This window comes from Amaranthus tricolor, chromosome 17, assembly GCF_026212465.1.
Source record: "Amaranthus tricolor cultivar Red isolate AtriRed21 chromosome 17, ASM2621246v1, whole genome shotgun sequence".
Taxonomy (NCBI): domain Eukaryota; kingdom Viridiplantae; phylum Streptophyta; class Magnoliopsida; order Caryophyllales; family Amaranthaceae; genus Amaranthus; species Amaranthus tricolor.
Window position 1 is genome coordinate 5259162 of NC_080063.1, and position 16601 is coordinate 5275762.

Consider the following 16601-nt stretch of genomic DNA (forward strand, 5'->3'; position numbering starts at 1 on the left):
GTAACTGAAAACTGAAAACTTAAAACGCATTAAGTCGCTGTTATTAACAGCGACTTAAAAAAATAAATAAATAAATACATTTTTTTTTTAAAGTCGCTGTTAGTAACAGCGAGTGATCCCTGAGGCTAAGCTTGGATGTACGGACGCTTACTTTGAGAATTAAGTTTTCACGGAGCGTATTTTGAGAAATAAGTTGTTTAATTGTCTTTTTTTTTTTCAAATTTTCACTCTTTGGTGGGTATACAATTTCCTTCAACCAAGTCGGTAGGCATAAAGGCAAGGAGCCAAAGACGATACCTTATAGCAAGATTAAGGTAATTCAAGATTGTTGGTCTCTACCTTTTGGATTCGGTTTTGGTTTATCAACAAAATTTTATCTATCCTGATTCGCTACACGGAACGATCTTATAAAACATGAACTCAATCAACCCAGTATTATGAAGTACTTTTTAACACCAATTAGTAAAATTAATTACTCATAAGATTTCTTCCATGTAAATTATGTGGAGTAGAACAAGCAAAACTAAGTGAAAATTACAACCGCTGCATTAGAAAATACATATTGTGAAATGCCTTTTTATCTTTTCGATAATTTTAGGTAGAAGGTACAAGTTTACAACTAATCAACAATACAAGGGACGGTAGTATCGTCTCCTGTACTCCATAATTAAGAGGGGACAAACTCCCATAACACACTGTTTGTACTCCTTTATCAGCCTTCCTAAGCCCATTTGCAATGGAGGATACTGGACATTCGCACTGACAACTCACACATCACATTCCGATTTTCTTTTGATGAAGTCTTCATAAAGTCCAACCCAAAAGATCGCTTTCATAATATCTCTATATATGACAAGTCTTATAGTTGACAATTTGCCAACAGCAATTTCATGCATACTCATACGGGAGGACGGTTTTCATACCCAAGTTCATCTAACAATAATTATCACCATGCCGAAAAATTAGTCGTTAGATTTCAATTAGAAAAACTAACTTCATTTATGGAAATAGCTTGAGTTGAATGCAACTAACTAATTTTATTACAAGCACTATTACCATGTCTGTTAGCTCCCACTCCCACCAGATGCTTCTTTACTCTTCTCTGTGACAACATCCTTATCAGAGCTAACTGCATCCCCACCAGCCTCCGGTTGGCCTGATTGTGACTGACTTGGAGCTTGAGATTCAGACGCGATGCCAAGTACCATAAGAACAGACCTAATTTGAGATGTCCAATCATAATTCTCGTTAGTCTAGGATCTTGCGGCATAATTAGTCGCCAAAATAAAACATTGTTTAGGATAAACCTCGGGAGTGTAGATTTTATGTCCTGTTCGTTTACATGCGTAGCTAGTGGTGCCTTCAGTGCTGGAATTTTATTCAGAGCAGCTTCAAGCTGAGCTTGTGGTAGCTGGAAAGAAATACCAATAAATCAAAGCAGAACTCCAAAAGCATAAAAACAAAAGATATTTGCCAATTACACTCCTAGCATCATATAAGGGTCACATCTGCTTTGAACAGAACCTATGTCAGACCATATGAACGCTATACTTCTACAGCTGACTTCCAATGTGATTTATCATCCATATGAAATTTTAATTAACTTCAAATTAATATCCTCACAATCCAATGATATAACAAAAAACTGCAATCATAGAAAAGGAGACGGCAAACTTCCAATGCAATAATACGACTAACATGGTACTGATGGCGACAAACATAACTAGTATCAAGAGCTCGCTTTTCTAGTTCACAACTTATAGAAACTCTGCACATATGTATTTCCTTTGCCCCTTTGAGTTTGCACCATATCACTCAAATATGTGAAAGTTTTTTGGGTCATATGGCACAAAGTGCAAACTCAATGGGACAAAGGGAGTATCAAAGAAGGCTAAAACCTAGGGTTGTTCTTCAAGATCATTCAACAAGAAGACATAAATCAATGAGCTAAGGATCTTAAATTTTATTAAGAGGAGAAAAGAACATTTGGAAGCGAAGAACTAAAAATTTAATAAGTTGTTTTCTCTCTGCATACTGGGTAGCAGGAGGAACTGAGATGCTACTATAATATGCATTCCCAGTAGCCAAATGGTTATTCTTATGTTGCACTCGAGCTTTGCATACAACTATTTTAATGTAGTGGTTCGATCATAATTTTTCTTCAATGCTTTTTTCCATTATAGAAAACGGCACACGTTTTTCAAAAAGAAAGTTTACCATATTGCTTAAATAGACGGTCCATAAAAAACATGGAGCCAGATATTAATTAATTTGCCGTACCTGAAGCAACACTATAAAAGAATGTGGCTGTGTCAATTGCACACATTTGAGGAATCCTACCCATAACTTCGGGTATTTCCATATCTGTTAGACAAAGAGCCAATCATACACTTTAAGATAACAAAAAAAAACTAATATTAGGGCAATTCCTTGTTAAAACTGGTACCTGCTTGCTTACAAGCCGAGAAAGTATGTCCATTATGAAGTCCACCTACAGTGTCAGAGAAGTGTTTTAATGGAATGTTCCGCAAAGAAATCTACGAAACAGTAGTAGCAACACTGACAATTTCATGAAAACTCTTAGTTTGATGAACAAGTCAAAGATTTGATTGTAAATAAAACTCTAAGGTTGATTGGCAAGCAGGAGTAAATTCAGTTATTGGAAGATATCTGTTTACTGGTACAACATATGATAATGTAATCCATTTTTTATTAATGTTGTCCCAAGAACATTTCACATGATGACCAATCAATACATAAAAACTTATAGAATCATAGAATGAAACAAAGGCAGATTTTGTCCCTAACCACAATACTAAGATTAACTTTTGCAAACCACCTAATACACAGACCACTACCACCATCTTTTCCATCTAGTGGATCCCTATTAAGTATTAACACACATCAACTGCCGACCTTTTCTTTTTTGATTTATCTTGTCTTTATTCTATTGACCTAACTTAAAAAAATATGAATGTGCACATTAGCTGAAATTGTGAGAGCACAATCCATTGATATTATTAGTTGCTGTGTGAAGTTTTTTCCTATTCACATATGATGAAAAGGAGGGAAATATGATGATGGGTGGAACCTGCAATATCACAAAGTTGATATCATATAGAATTATTCTTTCACTGGACAAATAAACCTTGAGAAAAGTTGCTTTATCCAAAAACTTGGCTTCAACGATGATATTACGAGATTTCTCTAAGGGAAAAAGTTTTTCTGGGATATTTACATTTCATATTCTTATAGGCATATATTTCAAAGCCTATTAACTTTTCTCAGACCATGTAAGTGCCAATGTCGTGTTGGTTATGTTAATGAACAGTAGTCATACTTTCATTTTTTTCAGATAAGGTGCTAAGGTGTGTCAAATTTGCTCATTTCTTTTCAAAAAACCAAGGAACTCAGTTTCAAGAAGAAGATGATGATTACAATTCCTTGTGGCATAGAATTCTATGCAGGAGTTGAAGATTGTTAAACTGCAATAAAAATAAAAAGTTCCTGTTCGACTGTTACAAGTAAAGGACCTGGCTCTTCCAAGGGTCCTCCCAAAGAAGTGGAAGGACGGATTTGGAACGACAATTTTGGTTTGGAATTTAACAAATCTCAGAATATAGAAATTCAAGGATGAAATCAGTCTGACCACAATACAGGTTTTAGTGAGTTTGGGATTCCTTTATGAAGCCAATTCATAAAGATGTCTAGAAAAGGAATTACAGAACATAGTTTCAAAGGGCTAGAAGGTCGAAAGAATATAGACATTAAATGAGTAAAGACGTGTGAAGAGAAAAAATCCTCATAAGTCGTACCAAAGCTGGGAAAGCACCAATTGCTTGTAGAACTGTTCTCATGAACAATAATGGAAGAGGAATTTGTTCAACCTACAAGAAAAGAAGAAAACGAAACCAAATGATACATAAGTTTAAAGGTCAAAACAAAAGCAAAGCAAGAAGCCCCGAAGATTGTCCAGAACATACCAGCTGGTTCAGAACTTTGGCAATCACTTGCTGTGTGAACATTTGTCTTTGCTCAAAACAAGCATTACATGCATCAGTAACCTATAATGGATAATGAGAAACAAAAGCTAGATAGAGTTAGGGTGGGAATCTATAATCTATGCGTAAGCAGACGATAATAAAAGCAGTCAAGGCTCATCTTTTAAAATAAATAAAAATATTATGTAAGAAAAGTGCCTTCTTCAAAGGGATTCCGTCTTTATCAGGATCTATGCTGTGGATAGCAATTAAGATTTCTGATGGTGTTAACACAGGCCCAGAAGGAGTTGGCCCCTGCAGACAAAGTAGCTCAAGAAGTTACATAATTATTCATAGAAGTATCAGATCTCAGACATTTATGGGTAATTTGTTCATGCTGTGTCAGGTAGACAAGAAACAACAAGGGTTAAGGTGCTTGATGCTTCTCCAAACCTAACTACATTTCATCCATAGCTCTAACTTTGTTCGCATTTTTCACTGATACCCGGGTGAGACTGAGAAAATCGCTAAATATAAGAAACCTAGCAAGCCGAAATTGTTCTATAAAAGCTCAGTTTCACATGTTCTAAAGGATCTATGATACTTCCAAAGACGAAAAATTGGTCAATACAACGACGGAATAATTAACCACTTCCAATCACAAAAGCGAACAAGTTTCATAATTTTTCAGTAAGATGACAACAGCACAAAGGAAGATCTAAAGGCTAAAGCAGCTATTCAGAAACAAACCACAGCACTGAGCAAAAGGAATTTCCTTTTCTCCTGAATTTATCTTTAGTTGAGATGATACAAGGGAAGCAATGATGATTAGCAAGCCACCATTTCTAATGCTTTAATGATCCCCCAGGAAAAGTAGATTTAGTTGGAAGGAGAACATACCTGCAGCAAGCGTGCAAGAGCAGCCTGGAACTTCTCTTGTGGGAGATGAATAACGTGAGGAAAGACCCTCAACACCTGATAATACAGAGTAAAAAATAATTAACCCAATTATTATCTAAGCGACTAAGCCACAAAAAATGATGGAAAGGGCATATTTAAAAATTTTGGAGATGGAAAAGGCCTTATAAATACAGGTAGAATGAAAAAGGGTGACTTGGCAGGCAAGATTTTTTTTTTTTTTGAGGAATGTATCTGCACAAGATTAATTCCAGTTGAGGCCCATAATATGAAAAAGGATTTAAGCAAAGGTGATCATGAAAAACAAGAAAGATGAGACAGGTGCTCTCGAATTTCTAGAAGCCCCTGAGTTAACGCATCACTCTAATATTCCATGGTATAGAAGTGAGCAGCTCCAGCCTCTTATTCAGCCAAAAGGTTACAAAAAATTCTAGGTGTTAATGCACAGTAGTTAGATTGTGATGCTACTTCATTATACAAACTCCTGAAAAGATGACGTAAGTGTGGAATATAAGCCCTTGTGAATAAAATTTAAGATAAAGAATAGAAATGGACTGTAAAGTTATTCTCATATGCTCGAAGACTACAGGCGGTGGAAGTAATTCTCTCAAATATGCAAAATTATTGATCACATTTTTGAGCCACCCAAAAAGCTCATCAAGAAAATTTAAAGCTATTGCTGGCTGTCTTTATGAACAGGCAGTGTCCACTCTTCTGAAGAGGCTCTTGATTCAAGATTATATGTTATTAGTATAGCTAAATTTTTGCATATGAAAGCCTATTAACACTTCTTAGAAGGTGAGATAGGTATATGTTACTCAGACTCTTCATTTTTACCTCAACACCCATGTCGAATCCTAGAAGTTCGGACATGAGTAGGATATTTGACACTTCATTTGAATCAAAATTATGGAATTTTTCCAAAGTAGACTAGTCTGTCACTTAGTTTAAAAACCGTGCGTAAGACGAGCACCTAGGGGTGATGGGATAGAATAGTTGAGTCCTTAAGTCGGTTGCCTTAGGAGTGTCTTTCTTTCTTAATCCAAAAAAACTAATTTGATGCGGGCAGCCAGCAGTTATATTCTCGTCCTTTTTAAAAAAAATTTCCTCTTCTTTATTTTCCTCTAATTGTTTTCAAATTATATTTTCTAGGTTTTGCGCGCCTTTTCTTGAAACCTAAAGCCTAGGCTATGGGATCCTTAGTGCCTAAGCACTCCTCAGGCCTATTACAACCTAAGGTTGACACTTGGACACATATACGTGCCAGCAGAAATAAGTTGTTGTGTCGAAGTAATATAAGGATAGGTTAAACACTGATATGCTTTATGTATTATGGTTTAGCTTTGGTGTGAGTTTCTTTTTTTTTTTTTTTTTTTTGTCTGCCTTTTCTTTCCAGTGATCAAAAATGTCTGATTGCCAAATAAAATAAAACATAAAAGAACACTAGTGTCCCAGCAAATTCAAATGAACAGAATTTTCTAGTTACATTGATGAATAATATGAATAACAGGAACACAAGAGAAAATGAGGGAAAACATAAATGTCAAAAACAACCTCTTCTTTCGGTAGAAAAGACAATATTGGAAACAGAATCTCCATATCCTGTATCATTCAATTGTAAAGATGCATTAGTATGTTTTCCTGCTGCTTGAAAGTAAAAGAGATGCAAAACAATTGGGACAAAATAAGAATTCACCTTTATCTTGGTCTCATAAAGTGTCTTAATTGTAGAAATCAATTCTGCTGAAGGAACTCTGCCATCCGTGAGAGTATGCAAAACCTAATGCGAGAAAAAACTGTGCGCCTCAGTGAAGAGTCGTAGGCCATCTTCAATCCCCTTAGCCCCACATAATATAAAACAATTTTAAATAAAATATTGGGTATAATAAACCCCAGAAAACCTGCATCAGAAGTTTCTCACTTCCATCAGGGGGATCAGAGATAATCTCAAGAAGGGCTGGTGATGCACCCATAGTCCGAATAAGAATAGGCATGTGGCTATGAACAGCCTGTACAATAAATATGATGAAAATAAGAAAATAAGCAATAGAAATACGTCCATATCATGTCTAATAGAAAACACATGCATAATTTGTACATACTTGTCTCACAGACTCCGGCGAGCTTCTAAAAATGATGAATATTTGACGAAGAAGAGAATGTTTCTGCAACCCAAGATTGATCAAAAAGCGTAAATGGTCTATTATTCATTACCTGCCCAGAAATAAATGAAAAAAAATTGTGCGAAAATGTGAACCTTAGTACACAGGGCAAAATACAGTGACATGCATCGTTGTGCATCAGACACAGAAGTGTCAGCAATACTTCCAGGGGAACAAGATTGGGAAGTATGCGCAGAGGGGTCTGTAGCCATTACTTCCCCCGACATTTGATCTTTAGCAGCCAACACTGATTCAGTATTCTGATTAACTCAAAACAAAATACACAAGCACAACCACATCAGACTCATAATTCAGATCAAATACGAACAGTAATGATTCAATTTCACCGAAGCTAAAAGACATCATTTAAAATTCAATAGCAGATTCCGGATACATTACCTCAAGAAGACATGAAAAAGGAACTAAAAATGTTTAGAAAAGTGTAAACTAAAGTGCATCTCCAACCATGAATATAAATCAGTCATTTCTGGGATAAGAAGCATATTTGCAATCATGTCCTTGGAAGGTCTTTCAATGAATGATAGGAGAGATTATTACCAAAGTACTTATCAACTTACAATTTTCTTATTTCAACTCTTGAGCTTCAGTCTTCATTTGCATGAATAAACCTTCACCAAAATCTATTATCCTTTTAAAATATTATACTCCCACCTATAGAACTTATCAATTTGTCCCATTTGAAATTTGACACTATTCATCAAGTAAGGTACTTGGTTTATAATAAATTCTAAATCTTTAAGTTAAAACATAGTCAAGTGAGATCTTGTTTGATTCACCACAATGTAAATTTTACTAATACAAACTATTTATAATTTTTATGCACAATTAGAGTAATTAATGATTAAAATTAGTGCATCAATAAGTGTGCAACCTCAAATGGGACAAATTTCAATTTTAAGGAATGTATATGAATCATCTCATTACAACCTCAATCATAAGCTACATTGTCTGCTTTGTCAATGTGCTTTGTTATGACATATATCTAATTCCAGGGTTCACATTGTATAATGTATACAGCAGTTTTATACGAAAAATTGCATTTCTGAGATTGTAGAAGCTTAAGAAGTTGTGTTTGGAAAAATAAACATCTAGCAGCATACAAGCTTGTCTTTTCTAAAAGACTTTCATTCAAGTACCTGCTTTTAATCAGCAAATTTATTTAACCTTATTTCTTTTTAGCGAGCTTTATTCAGTTACTATCCTTCTGAAAAGATCCTTCTTTGAAGTGATAGTCCTGAATAGCCCAGATGTATAAGCATATAACCAAATGCTGTCTAGAACAACGCTAACATCTCTACCCAAAGACATAATTTTGAACCACTCTAAGGTTAGCCTCATAATAGTACGAAAAAGCTTTTGTTAAGCTTGAGGAGAAGTGATCTAAGTTTTCATTTATTCTTTCCAGATATACTCTTTCTTATAACATCGACCTTGTCGACTGTTAACAATGATTATAATTAGAAGTATTAATTTGAAAGAATCTAAAAAAGCATAAACATCACAAGCACTAAGGTCATTTAAGGATTTAAATGCAAAACTGAAAAAGCAGGTCCTAATATATATAATATACAAATAAATTGGAGAAGAACCACTAAAACATAGTCCAAAATAGAAACATTTCCTTTAGCCTCAATAAAACAATTAAGCAACAGAAACTTTTTAAAATCTGACTTCACAGAAATTATTTACGTCAAGATTTTAAAAAATAAACGTAAAATTCTAAAAAAAAATAGAAAACCAATAATTCACAGGGAAAAAACCTAAAACAGCAAAGGCTAAAGCAGAGAAATGAACAGCAGCCCAAGCAAAGGTACCTGCTTTTCTAGTTAGAATTTACTTTATATGCAACTGATGTAATTGTACGTTTCAGGCTTAGTCATCACAAATTCATAAATGTCACCTTTAATCACATAAAAGTTAACTTTCTACTTCCCAAGAGTTACTTGCAGTGATCGACTTATATGAATTTCAGGGTGACTTCTACATTTAAGAGAATAAATGTATGCAATACCTGCTGACGTACAACATAAGTTGTTCAATTGTTCATGGTAACGGTGGAAATTTATTCGTCTCAAAGTTAAGCATACAAACATCAAAGTTTCTAAAAGTTCCACTTATTCATTTATCAATGATTCTCCTCCACATTTGAATTTTCACATAAAGTTTCATCACTACTTCCATTTCTTTATGTTTATCCATATTAGTGTAGCTTGTGAAAGAGCAGTGATGGATGGACATCGAATGTATATACCTATCCAGATAACCATCACACTACTCAAATTTTTTTGAGTCAACTCAAGTAACAGTACCTCTCTATCAGATCCTTTGGACCTCTGAAACAAGTATGGACACCTCAACACTTCATTTGGAGTAAAATTGAAGGAGTTTTTCACAAAATGGCCAAGTTGGCACTTAGAAACATAGGTGTGTTCAACACAAGTACCAAAGTTTGGATAGTGGAGGAATCACAACATTACATTGCTCCAGTCCCACTAAAGTGGCGTACACCTCGACAAAGTAAGGACATCAAGTGTACCTATACCTATCCTAATAACGGATGTTTTCAATCAAGGGTCAATCACAAGCGATCATAATTGAGAAACAGATAAAAATTGGAAAGTATCACACCTTTTTCCATTGAATATTAGAATTTTCAGTGCCCTCAGTAGCAGAATCAAGTGAATCGACCACAGATAGCAGCTTCTCCTTTGCAAATTCTTCTATTTGCAGGGAAATTGACGACAAAGGATATAACTTATTTGCAACCTGAAAAATAACAATGAAAAGATGAAAGGTTCACTTAAATATAGATCTATTATGGTGATATCCTTAGATAGCATCCTCAGCGTACCAGACGTATTGCCTTCATACGCACTTCCTCCATATGATGAACTGCACTCTATAGAAGAAAGAGAGCTTATTAGTCCATCGTACAATTTCTTACATATTGCATGCATGTTTATCAAGTCACCAATTAAAAAAATCAAACATACATCACAAAAATTAGTACACAATCATCTGTAGTGTTCCACCGATATTAAAAGCATCACCTTCCTATTCTGAGAGAATATATATTCTTTGCTTTCTTTTTGGTAGGTCATTTCTTTTCTGTAAGGGGGGGGGGAGGAGGGGGTCCATTGCTCTCATGTGCATTTGTACAAAACAAACGACTGCAAACATAAAAACTCATTAGAAAACAGAAAGAGATATGAGAACAACATATCCAAATAACCCTCATTTTATCCCTACAATCTTTCCCATTTCTTACTACTTCCATTGATCATATTCCATTTCAAACACATCTTTCCTCTTATGGTCCTAGAACCACTCCTTCCTTCTGCCCCAAACCCTTCTCGCTTCCTTTTCCAAGACTCCCATCATCACCCCCACTAGTCATTAACGCTCACAAAAAAAAGGAGGACGGAAGCAAACAACTACGAAAGAGAAAGAAAACAATAACAAAATTTTAAACATGACAAGGAAAAAGAAATCAAGGAACAATAGAGTACAAAAAAATGAATGTTATACCTCAAGTGATGAAGTTTTCATAAATGGAAAAGGTTAATGATATTGTTACAAAGTTTTTTGTGATCGATGAGATTTCTCTACAATACATATGATTCATAAATTAGCCCAATTAAAAATAAATTGTTAGGTATGCCAAACCATGAATGGCAAAACTAGATTTCTTTTTAGAAGGAATTACAACGTCAAAGTTAAGAGATAGTCATTTAATATAAATTGCACTCTTTTTAAAGGTGATTACAAATTTACAATAAAAAAAATTGTAAATAAAACGTAGTGAATGACATAGTCTCAATGCCATTGCCTCACAAATTTTGTTGTAAAAATGTGTAACTGCTCTAATTTTAGGAGTGAAATATGTTTGCTACTTTAATCTTAGATCAGCAACAGCTGTAAATTGGCATTCTTCGGTCTTTGGAAATTGATTAAACAATCATAGCATTGTTGGTCATTTATTTTCCTTGCACGCCCATTTATGATCCTAAACTCTAAAACATTTAGATTCAAACACTTGTATGGTTATGTTTATCAAGACCTATATTGCCATCGTGGTAACCTCCAAAAACTTTACAATACAGTCCCTATACGGTAAATCGGTGATGCAACTAATATTTAGCACCATGAGTCTGAAAAAATTTTAAATGCAAAAAAATCATAATGTTCTTTGGTTTTGAATTATACAACAACAATGTCATAGTCTTAATCCCAAAAGATTGTGGTCGATTAAATGGACCAATATATTAGTTGCAACTTGCAACTTGCAATGGTCATCCACATGGATTCATCTTTTCCATTCATTCCTATTTTCTATCATCTCAATTTCTGAGTCTAGAATTTTTATATCCTTTTCCACTTTTTCCTTCCAAGTTATCTTTGATCTTCCTCGCCCTCTTTTTAAGTCTCCCAAGCTCCAACTTTCTATCTTCTTTACCGATTCGCTAACACATTGCACATGCGCAAACTGTCTTAATTGACTCTTTTTCATATTTCCGTCAATATTTGCAACTCCAAAATTTTTTCTTATACTTTGTTTTGAATTCTATCCCTCAAGGCATGTCTACTCATACATCAAAGCATTCACAAATCTGCCACTCTCATTTTCTGAAAGACTATAATATAATGGTTCACTAATCATGTGTATTTCTTATTCACATGAAATTGCAAAGGCTATCAAGGATTATTCGAAAAAGAGCTCTTAAATATTACAAGGCTAAGGCTGCGTATATCAAATCCCCTAACCCTACCAAGATGGAGCTTAGAATACTAAGTCACTTACTGGCATTGGGGTGATGGAAAGTTGCACGAGAATTCATGCAAAGCCAAATTATACAGAAGTTTTAACCTATTGTAAATAATACTTCCCCACATTTGTACTATTGCAAGACATGTCCACAAGAAATCTTATATAAGCCTTCTATTTGTTTCCCATTTCCCAAAATTTATTGTTTATACTTTATATGGTCTTATTTTGTCTTTTTAGTCCAATCATAATTACGATTATAGGACCAAATTTCTTTTTACCTTACGAAATGAGAATGAGATACTATAGCAGTGTAATCACTTTTCCTCTAAGAACCCTCTCCTCCTCTTTAGTTTTTCGTCTTTATTGAAACAAAAACCCCCCTCCATGCTAAATGTTACTCCCTCGTTCTTTAATGTTGTTCTCATTTGTCATTTTTGGTTGTTGCATTTGTTATTCCCCTAAAGAATCTTTCTATTTATATCACATATTTTGAACATAATTAACCTTGTGTATCTTCACTTTAATATTTTAGTAATGCTTATGCCCCTACATAATTTCCACCAACTTCATTTTAACATTATATTGCTTATGGTCCCCACATGTTTCTCACTAACTTTATTTAAACATTTCCATATTTATCCCACTAACAGCATTTTAATATTTGTTTGATACTTATGATTTCCACTTTTCCTCCATTAAATTTATTATTCAATAAAAAAATATATCCATCATCTAAACTATTCTCTTTTTCTAAATTCGCGAGGACATTCTTCGTGGGAACAACTTTTAGAAAAGGAGAGAGTATTAGATTAAAGTATATTTCCAACTTTTAGAAAAGGAGAGAGTATTAGATCAAATTATATTTCGAACACTCAACATCTCACTAGCTTCCTTTATGATATTTGTCGCCAATGGGTTATAAATCATCTATATGAATCAAAACAAATTTATGCAAGACATCATTTGTAACAACTTGCCTTTTCTATTAGTTCATATCTAATATTATGGGTTCTACATATTGAATTTGTCCTTATCCTTAATTACTCCCTCCTTTTAACTCATTTTTGGCCTCCCACACCCTCTTAGTCTCTTACTTAGTTGCTTAGTTGTCATCAATCCATCTCTTAATTGTCCTAAATATCAGCTCATTGTCACATATTCCCAAACCATAGAGGTGGATTCTCTAGTGTGCTCCTTCTCAATCATCCCATAGAAATTCTCCTATAAATTTACATAATGATTGTATAAAATTTTCAGTAGCTCCTCTCCGTTATAGTTACCCAAATTGAATTTTATCATTTTATGATTCATATCTTGGTTTCTTATGAAATACAAGGTACTAAAAAAATCGATTGTTGATACTTCCTGGTACTAAAATGCCACTGCATCTTCGCTTTCTACCCTTTATAAATTGAAATTGCATTCCAAAGCTTAAATTTTATTTAGAGTTGGGATTGTCGTCGTATCTATACCCATTGCAATTTGCAACCCCTCTAAATTTGTGTGTGCAAACCATTGGTGGTTCCACGGGTTTCTATTCATAAGTGAAGGCAAATGAAGGAGGTTAATAATTATTTGTAAACCACTAGTTGTCATCTCTGTAAAAGAGGAGAAAGAAACAACGGGATTAAAAACTTAGGTCATAGTTGCACGAGAGAGAAGAGAGAGAGCAAGTTAACAAAAAGTTGACGATACTTAAAGATGCAGCAACCGCTGAACAAGACAACTAAAAGGAGCAAAAATGCACACAAAAGGCTCGTTGGTCTTTTGAAGTAGAGTGCACTCTACTTAAAAATGCACATATTGGAAAACACATAGCCAAAGGAAAACACATCAGGCACCATACTATTGAAGATGCAGCAAAAATGCTGAGTCCAGGTAACGCAACACAATAATGCAGCATATAGAATGGATCATTGTAGTAAAGTTGTCTTTACAAATCTTTAACAAAATGGAAAACAAACCTGCAAAGCAATTTTCAACAGTACATCGCGCAAAGTTGGTCTCAGCATTATCAAGTTCCACACAGCACTAAGACCTTGAGTGACCCGGTCTCCACTGTTCAGTTCTTTTTCTTCTTTATCTCCAATCTCAGGAGAGCATAAGCTTTCTAATAGTTTAAGACTTGATTGGGGAAGATATGGAACTTCACTGAACAATCGACTTAAGGATTTGTCCGATGCCGGAAAAGAATCTTTTAGTGTTTCTGCCTGCATAAATGTTCAAGAGGTTACCTTACCTCTGTAAATTACTTTTGGATGGTATGAAGAAAGAAAATAAAAGAGAGTATGTATACTCACCACTTTAAGAAGAAACGTTTCATATACAGAAGTAGCAGTTGTCGAAGAAAAAAAGTCGCGCTCTTCTTCTGCCTCCCCATACAGCCGATAGAGGACACGCAAGGTCATCTCATGTCCCTAAACATATTATGAGGTTCCGGTAGAGCATATATCAGGTATTGATACGAAGCTAAAACATATATGTGATACTTTAAAGATCATACATTTAGCAATATGCCTGCTCCAAATTTTTCATTGCGATTATGGACAAAAAACTAGATTCTTTATCTATTTGGTTAAATAAATTTCTCTTGAAATCTAACATACAGATAACATCTTCCAAAGCATTGAAAAAAAAATTATTTCGTTCAATCCAATAAAGCTAATCGCATACTGTTCATGATGATACGTTTTAAATCACAGATAAAACTATCTGATCAGAGCCGCAGTCAATGAATCTGTTTTACAAATTAAATTCTAGTATGCCGTTAATATCATTATGTAATTTTCAGTAATAGTTCTGAGATCAGAGAAAAATCAAACCCAATTAAATAAAAGATTTTTATAAATTTTAAGCTGATTGCCCAAGTCAAAAAAAGTTTTGCTGTATCTATACTACTAATAAACAAGATAGGATAAAATTGATATAAAATAGAGATGTTAAAGTGAAGATGTAAAACTGAAATAAAATTGCCCAAGTCAAGAACTTTTTTTATGAGTAGATACTACCTTATCAGTTATCTTCCTCACCTTCAAGGATTTCTTCCTTCTAGAAAGAGTCAAAGATGTAAACTCATGACAAAAAAAATACATGTCCTCAATACTAAAAATAATAGCATCACAAAGTGGACTGCGAACCTGTCAACTCTACCCTAGAATTGCAATGAAGTGGTTTCCTATAGATTGTTTGAATGAAAAACTAATTCAGTAAATTACAAAGAAGTCACAAGATAGACTACAAAGAAACAATAAATTAAGTCCATTGCAAAGGAAACTGAGAAAATAAGTTTACTCTATTGTAAATCTATGCTGTAAATCAATCATTAGATTCTTTCAACAATGATTATAATTTATAAATCTGAGATATAAATAATATTCTAGAAGCATGTTATGCAGCTACATAGCTAAAACAAAGAGGAAAGGCTAGCAGGCTAGATGCTCAAACATTTCAAACTATATTGGGACTCCTATAGATAATAGCATAAGGGACCTCCAAATATTTTCAGAGAATAGCACGTCCAAAGTGTTTCCTTTTACACTGCTGATATTAGTTTTAGTGTTCAATGGCATTAGATGCAAATTTTAGATTCTCAAGGAAACACCAGAGATCAAGAAATGAGGTAGGAGCTATACAAGCAATAATAGCGATGCCAACAACACCACCAATGCCAAAGCCTTAATCCCAACATATGGAAGGGTATAGAAGAGCACATCTAAAAGAAAACACAAAAGGATATCAAGTATCCACAGCAGAAAACAAAATATAACAATCACCTCGTGAATTACGTAATCCGACAATATGTGTGTTTGTAGACATGTCCAAAGATCCAGCTCCAACGATAGCTGCAGAAAGAAGAAAGTAACTAGTCAAAGCACTGCAAATTCCATGTGTTGTCAATAAAAACAGTGAAAACTGAAAACACACCCTTTAGTTAAGATGGTGAAAAGACAACCTGTATGACACCCCCTTGAAAAACATTTTTCCTTCATTGATACATCACTTACAATCTTTCTATTAGATTCCCTGTTATTGATCTAAAGCTGCTTTTCTAATAATTAAGATTCATTACCAATAAATTTTTTCATGATCGGCAAAAAGAGACCTAAAGTAAGATACTAAAACAAACTAGAAAACAGTCCTGCAAGGATGACCTCCTCCAGCATTTAGTTATAGTCACCAAATATTCTCCTCCCTCGGCATTGATGAGCAAAATATTTATCAACAAGAGTGCTATAAAAATAAGATAGCAAAACCTCACAAGTCACAAACGCAAAAAGAAAATCAGAATCCTTCAGTTCCATTTAAATATAGTAATGGTGCACTACAGAAAAAGGGCTTCAAAGAACAGGAAAGAGAATTAAACATCTTTTAAGGCCATCGTGACTCTTCTCTTGCTTTCTCAATTAGTTCAAAAGGCCATCATGTCTGTCACACTCACATCTCCTGGATTCTAATACTTTTCAGGACACTATTTTAATATGTAAGAAAGTGGCTTTGAAGCTCTCTATCCTCTAAATAAATGACAACCAACTCGATAGATTAAAGCTGCGATTTTGGTAATGGTTGCAAAGCGCAGGTTTCTTATATGCTAGAAAGATCCAGACTCAGGCTTTGCAAATGAACATGAAAATTGTTGAGAAACCATGGACTATGGAGGCAACTTGTTCAATGTAACATAATTGGCGTATTTAAATTTCAAATACAGTAATTGAAAACCCAGTCAGAATATCTGATTATTTGATCATGCAACGC

The 16601-nt window shown here is 34.3% G+C and overlaps 1 protein-coding gene across 4 annotated transcripts in view; it reads right to left on the minus strand.

The window, feature by feature from the left end:
• Positions 1-201: 201 nt before the first annotated feature.
• LOC130804737 (uncharacterized) overlaps positions 202-16601 on the minus strand; it is a 28445-nt gene continuing 12045 nt past the window's right edge. For all 4 annotated transcript variants that reach the window (XM_057669291.1, XM_057669290.1, XM_057669292.1 and 1 more), the window contains 19 exons: positions 15623-15691; positions 14150-14266; positions 13814-14059; positions 9933-9980; positions 9710-9847; positions 7156-7320; positions 7001-7063; positions 6800-6907; positions 6595-6678; positions 6453-6500; positions 4881-4955; positions 4200-4295; positions 3984-4064; positions 3816-3887; positions 2447-2491; positions 2281-2364; positions 1308-1411; positions 1057-1218; positions 202-933 (listed from right to left, as the gene is read on the minus strand). In XM_057669291.1, coding sequence (XP_057525274.1) covers positions 1065-1218; positions 1308-1411; positions 2281-2364; positions 2447-2491; positions 3816-3887; positions 3984-4064; positions 4200-4295; positions 4881-4955; positions 6453-6500; positions 6595-6678; positions 6800-6907; positions 7001-7063; positions 7156-7320; positions 9710-9847; positions 9933-9980; positions 13814-14059; positions 14150-14266; positions 15623-15691 — 1797 coding nt within the window. In that variant the 3' untranslated portion in view covers positions 202-933; positions 1057-1064. The remainder of the gene's footprint in view (positions 934-1056; positions 1219-1307; positions 1412-2280; positions 2365-2446; positions 2492-3815; positions 3888-3983; positions 4065-4199; positions 4296-4880; positions 4956-6452; positions 6501-6594; positions 6679-6799; positions 6908-7000; positions 7064-7155; positions 7321-9709; positions 9848-9932; positions 9981-13813; positions 14060-14149; positions 14267-15622; positions 15692-16601) is intronic.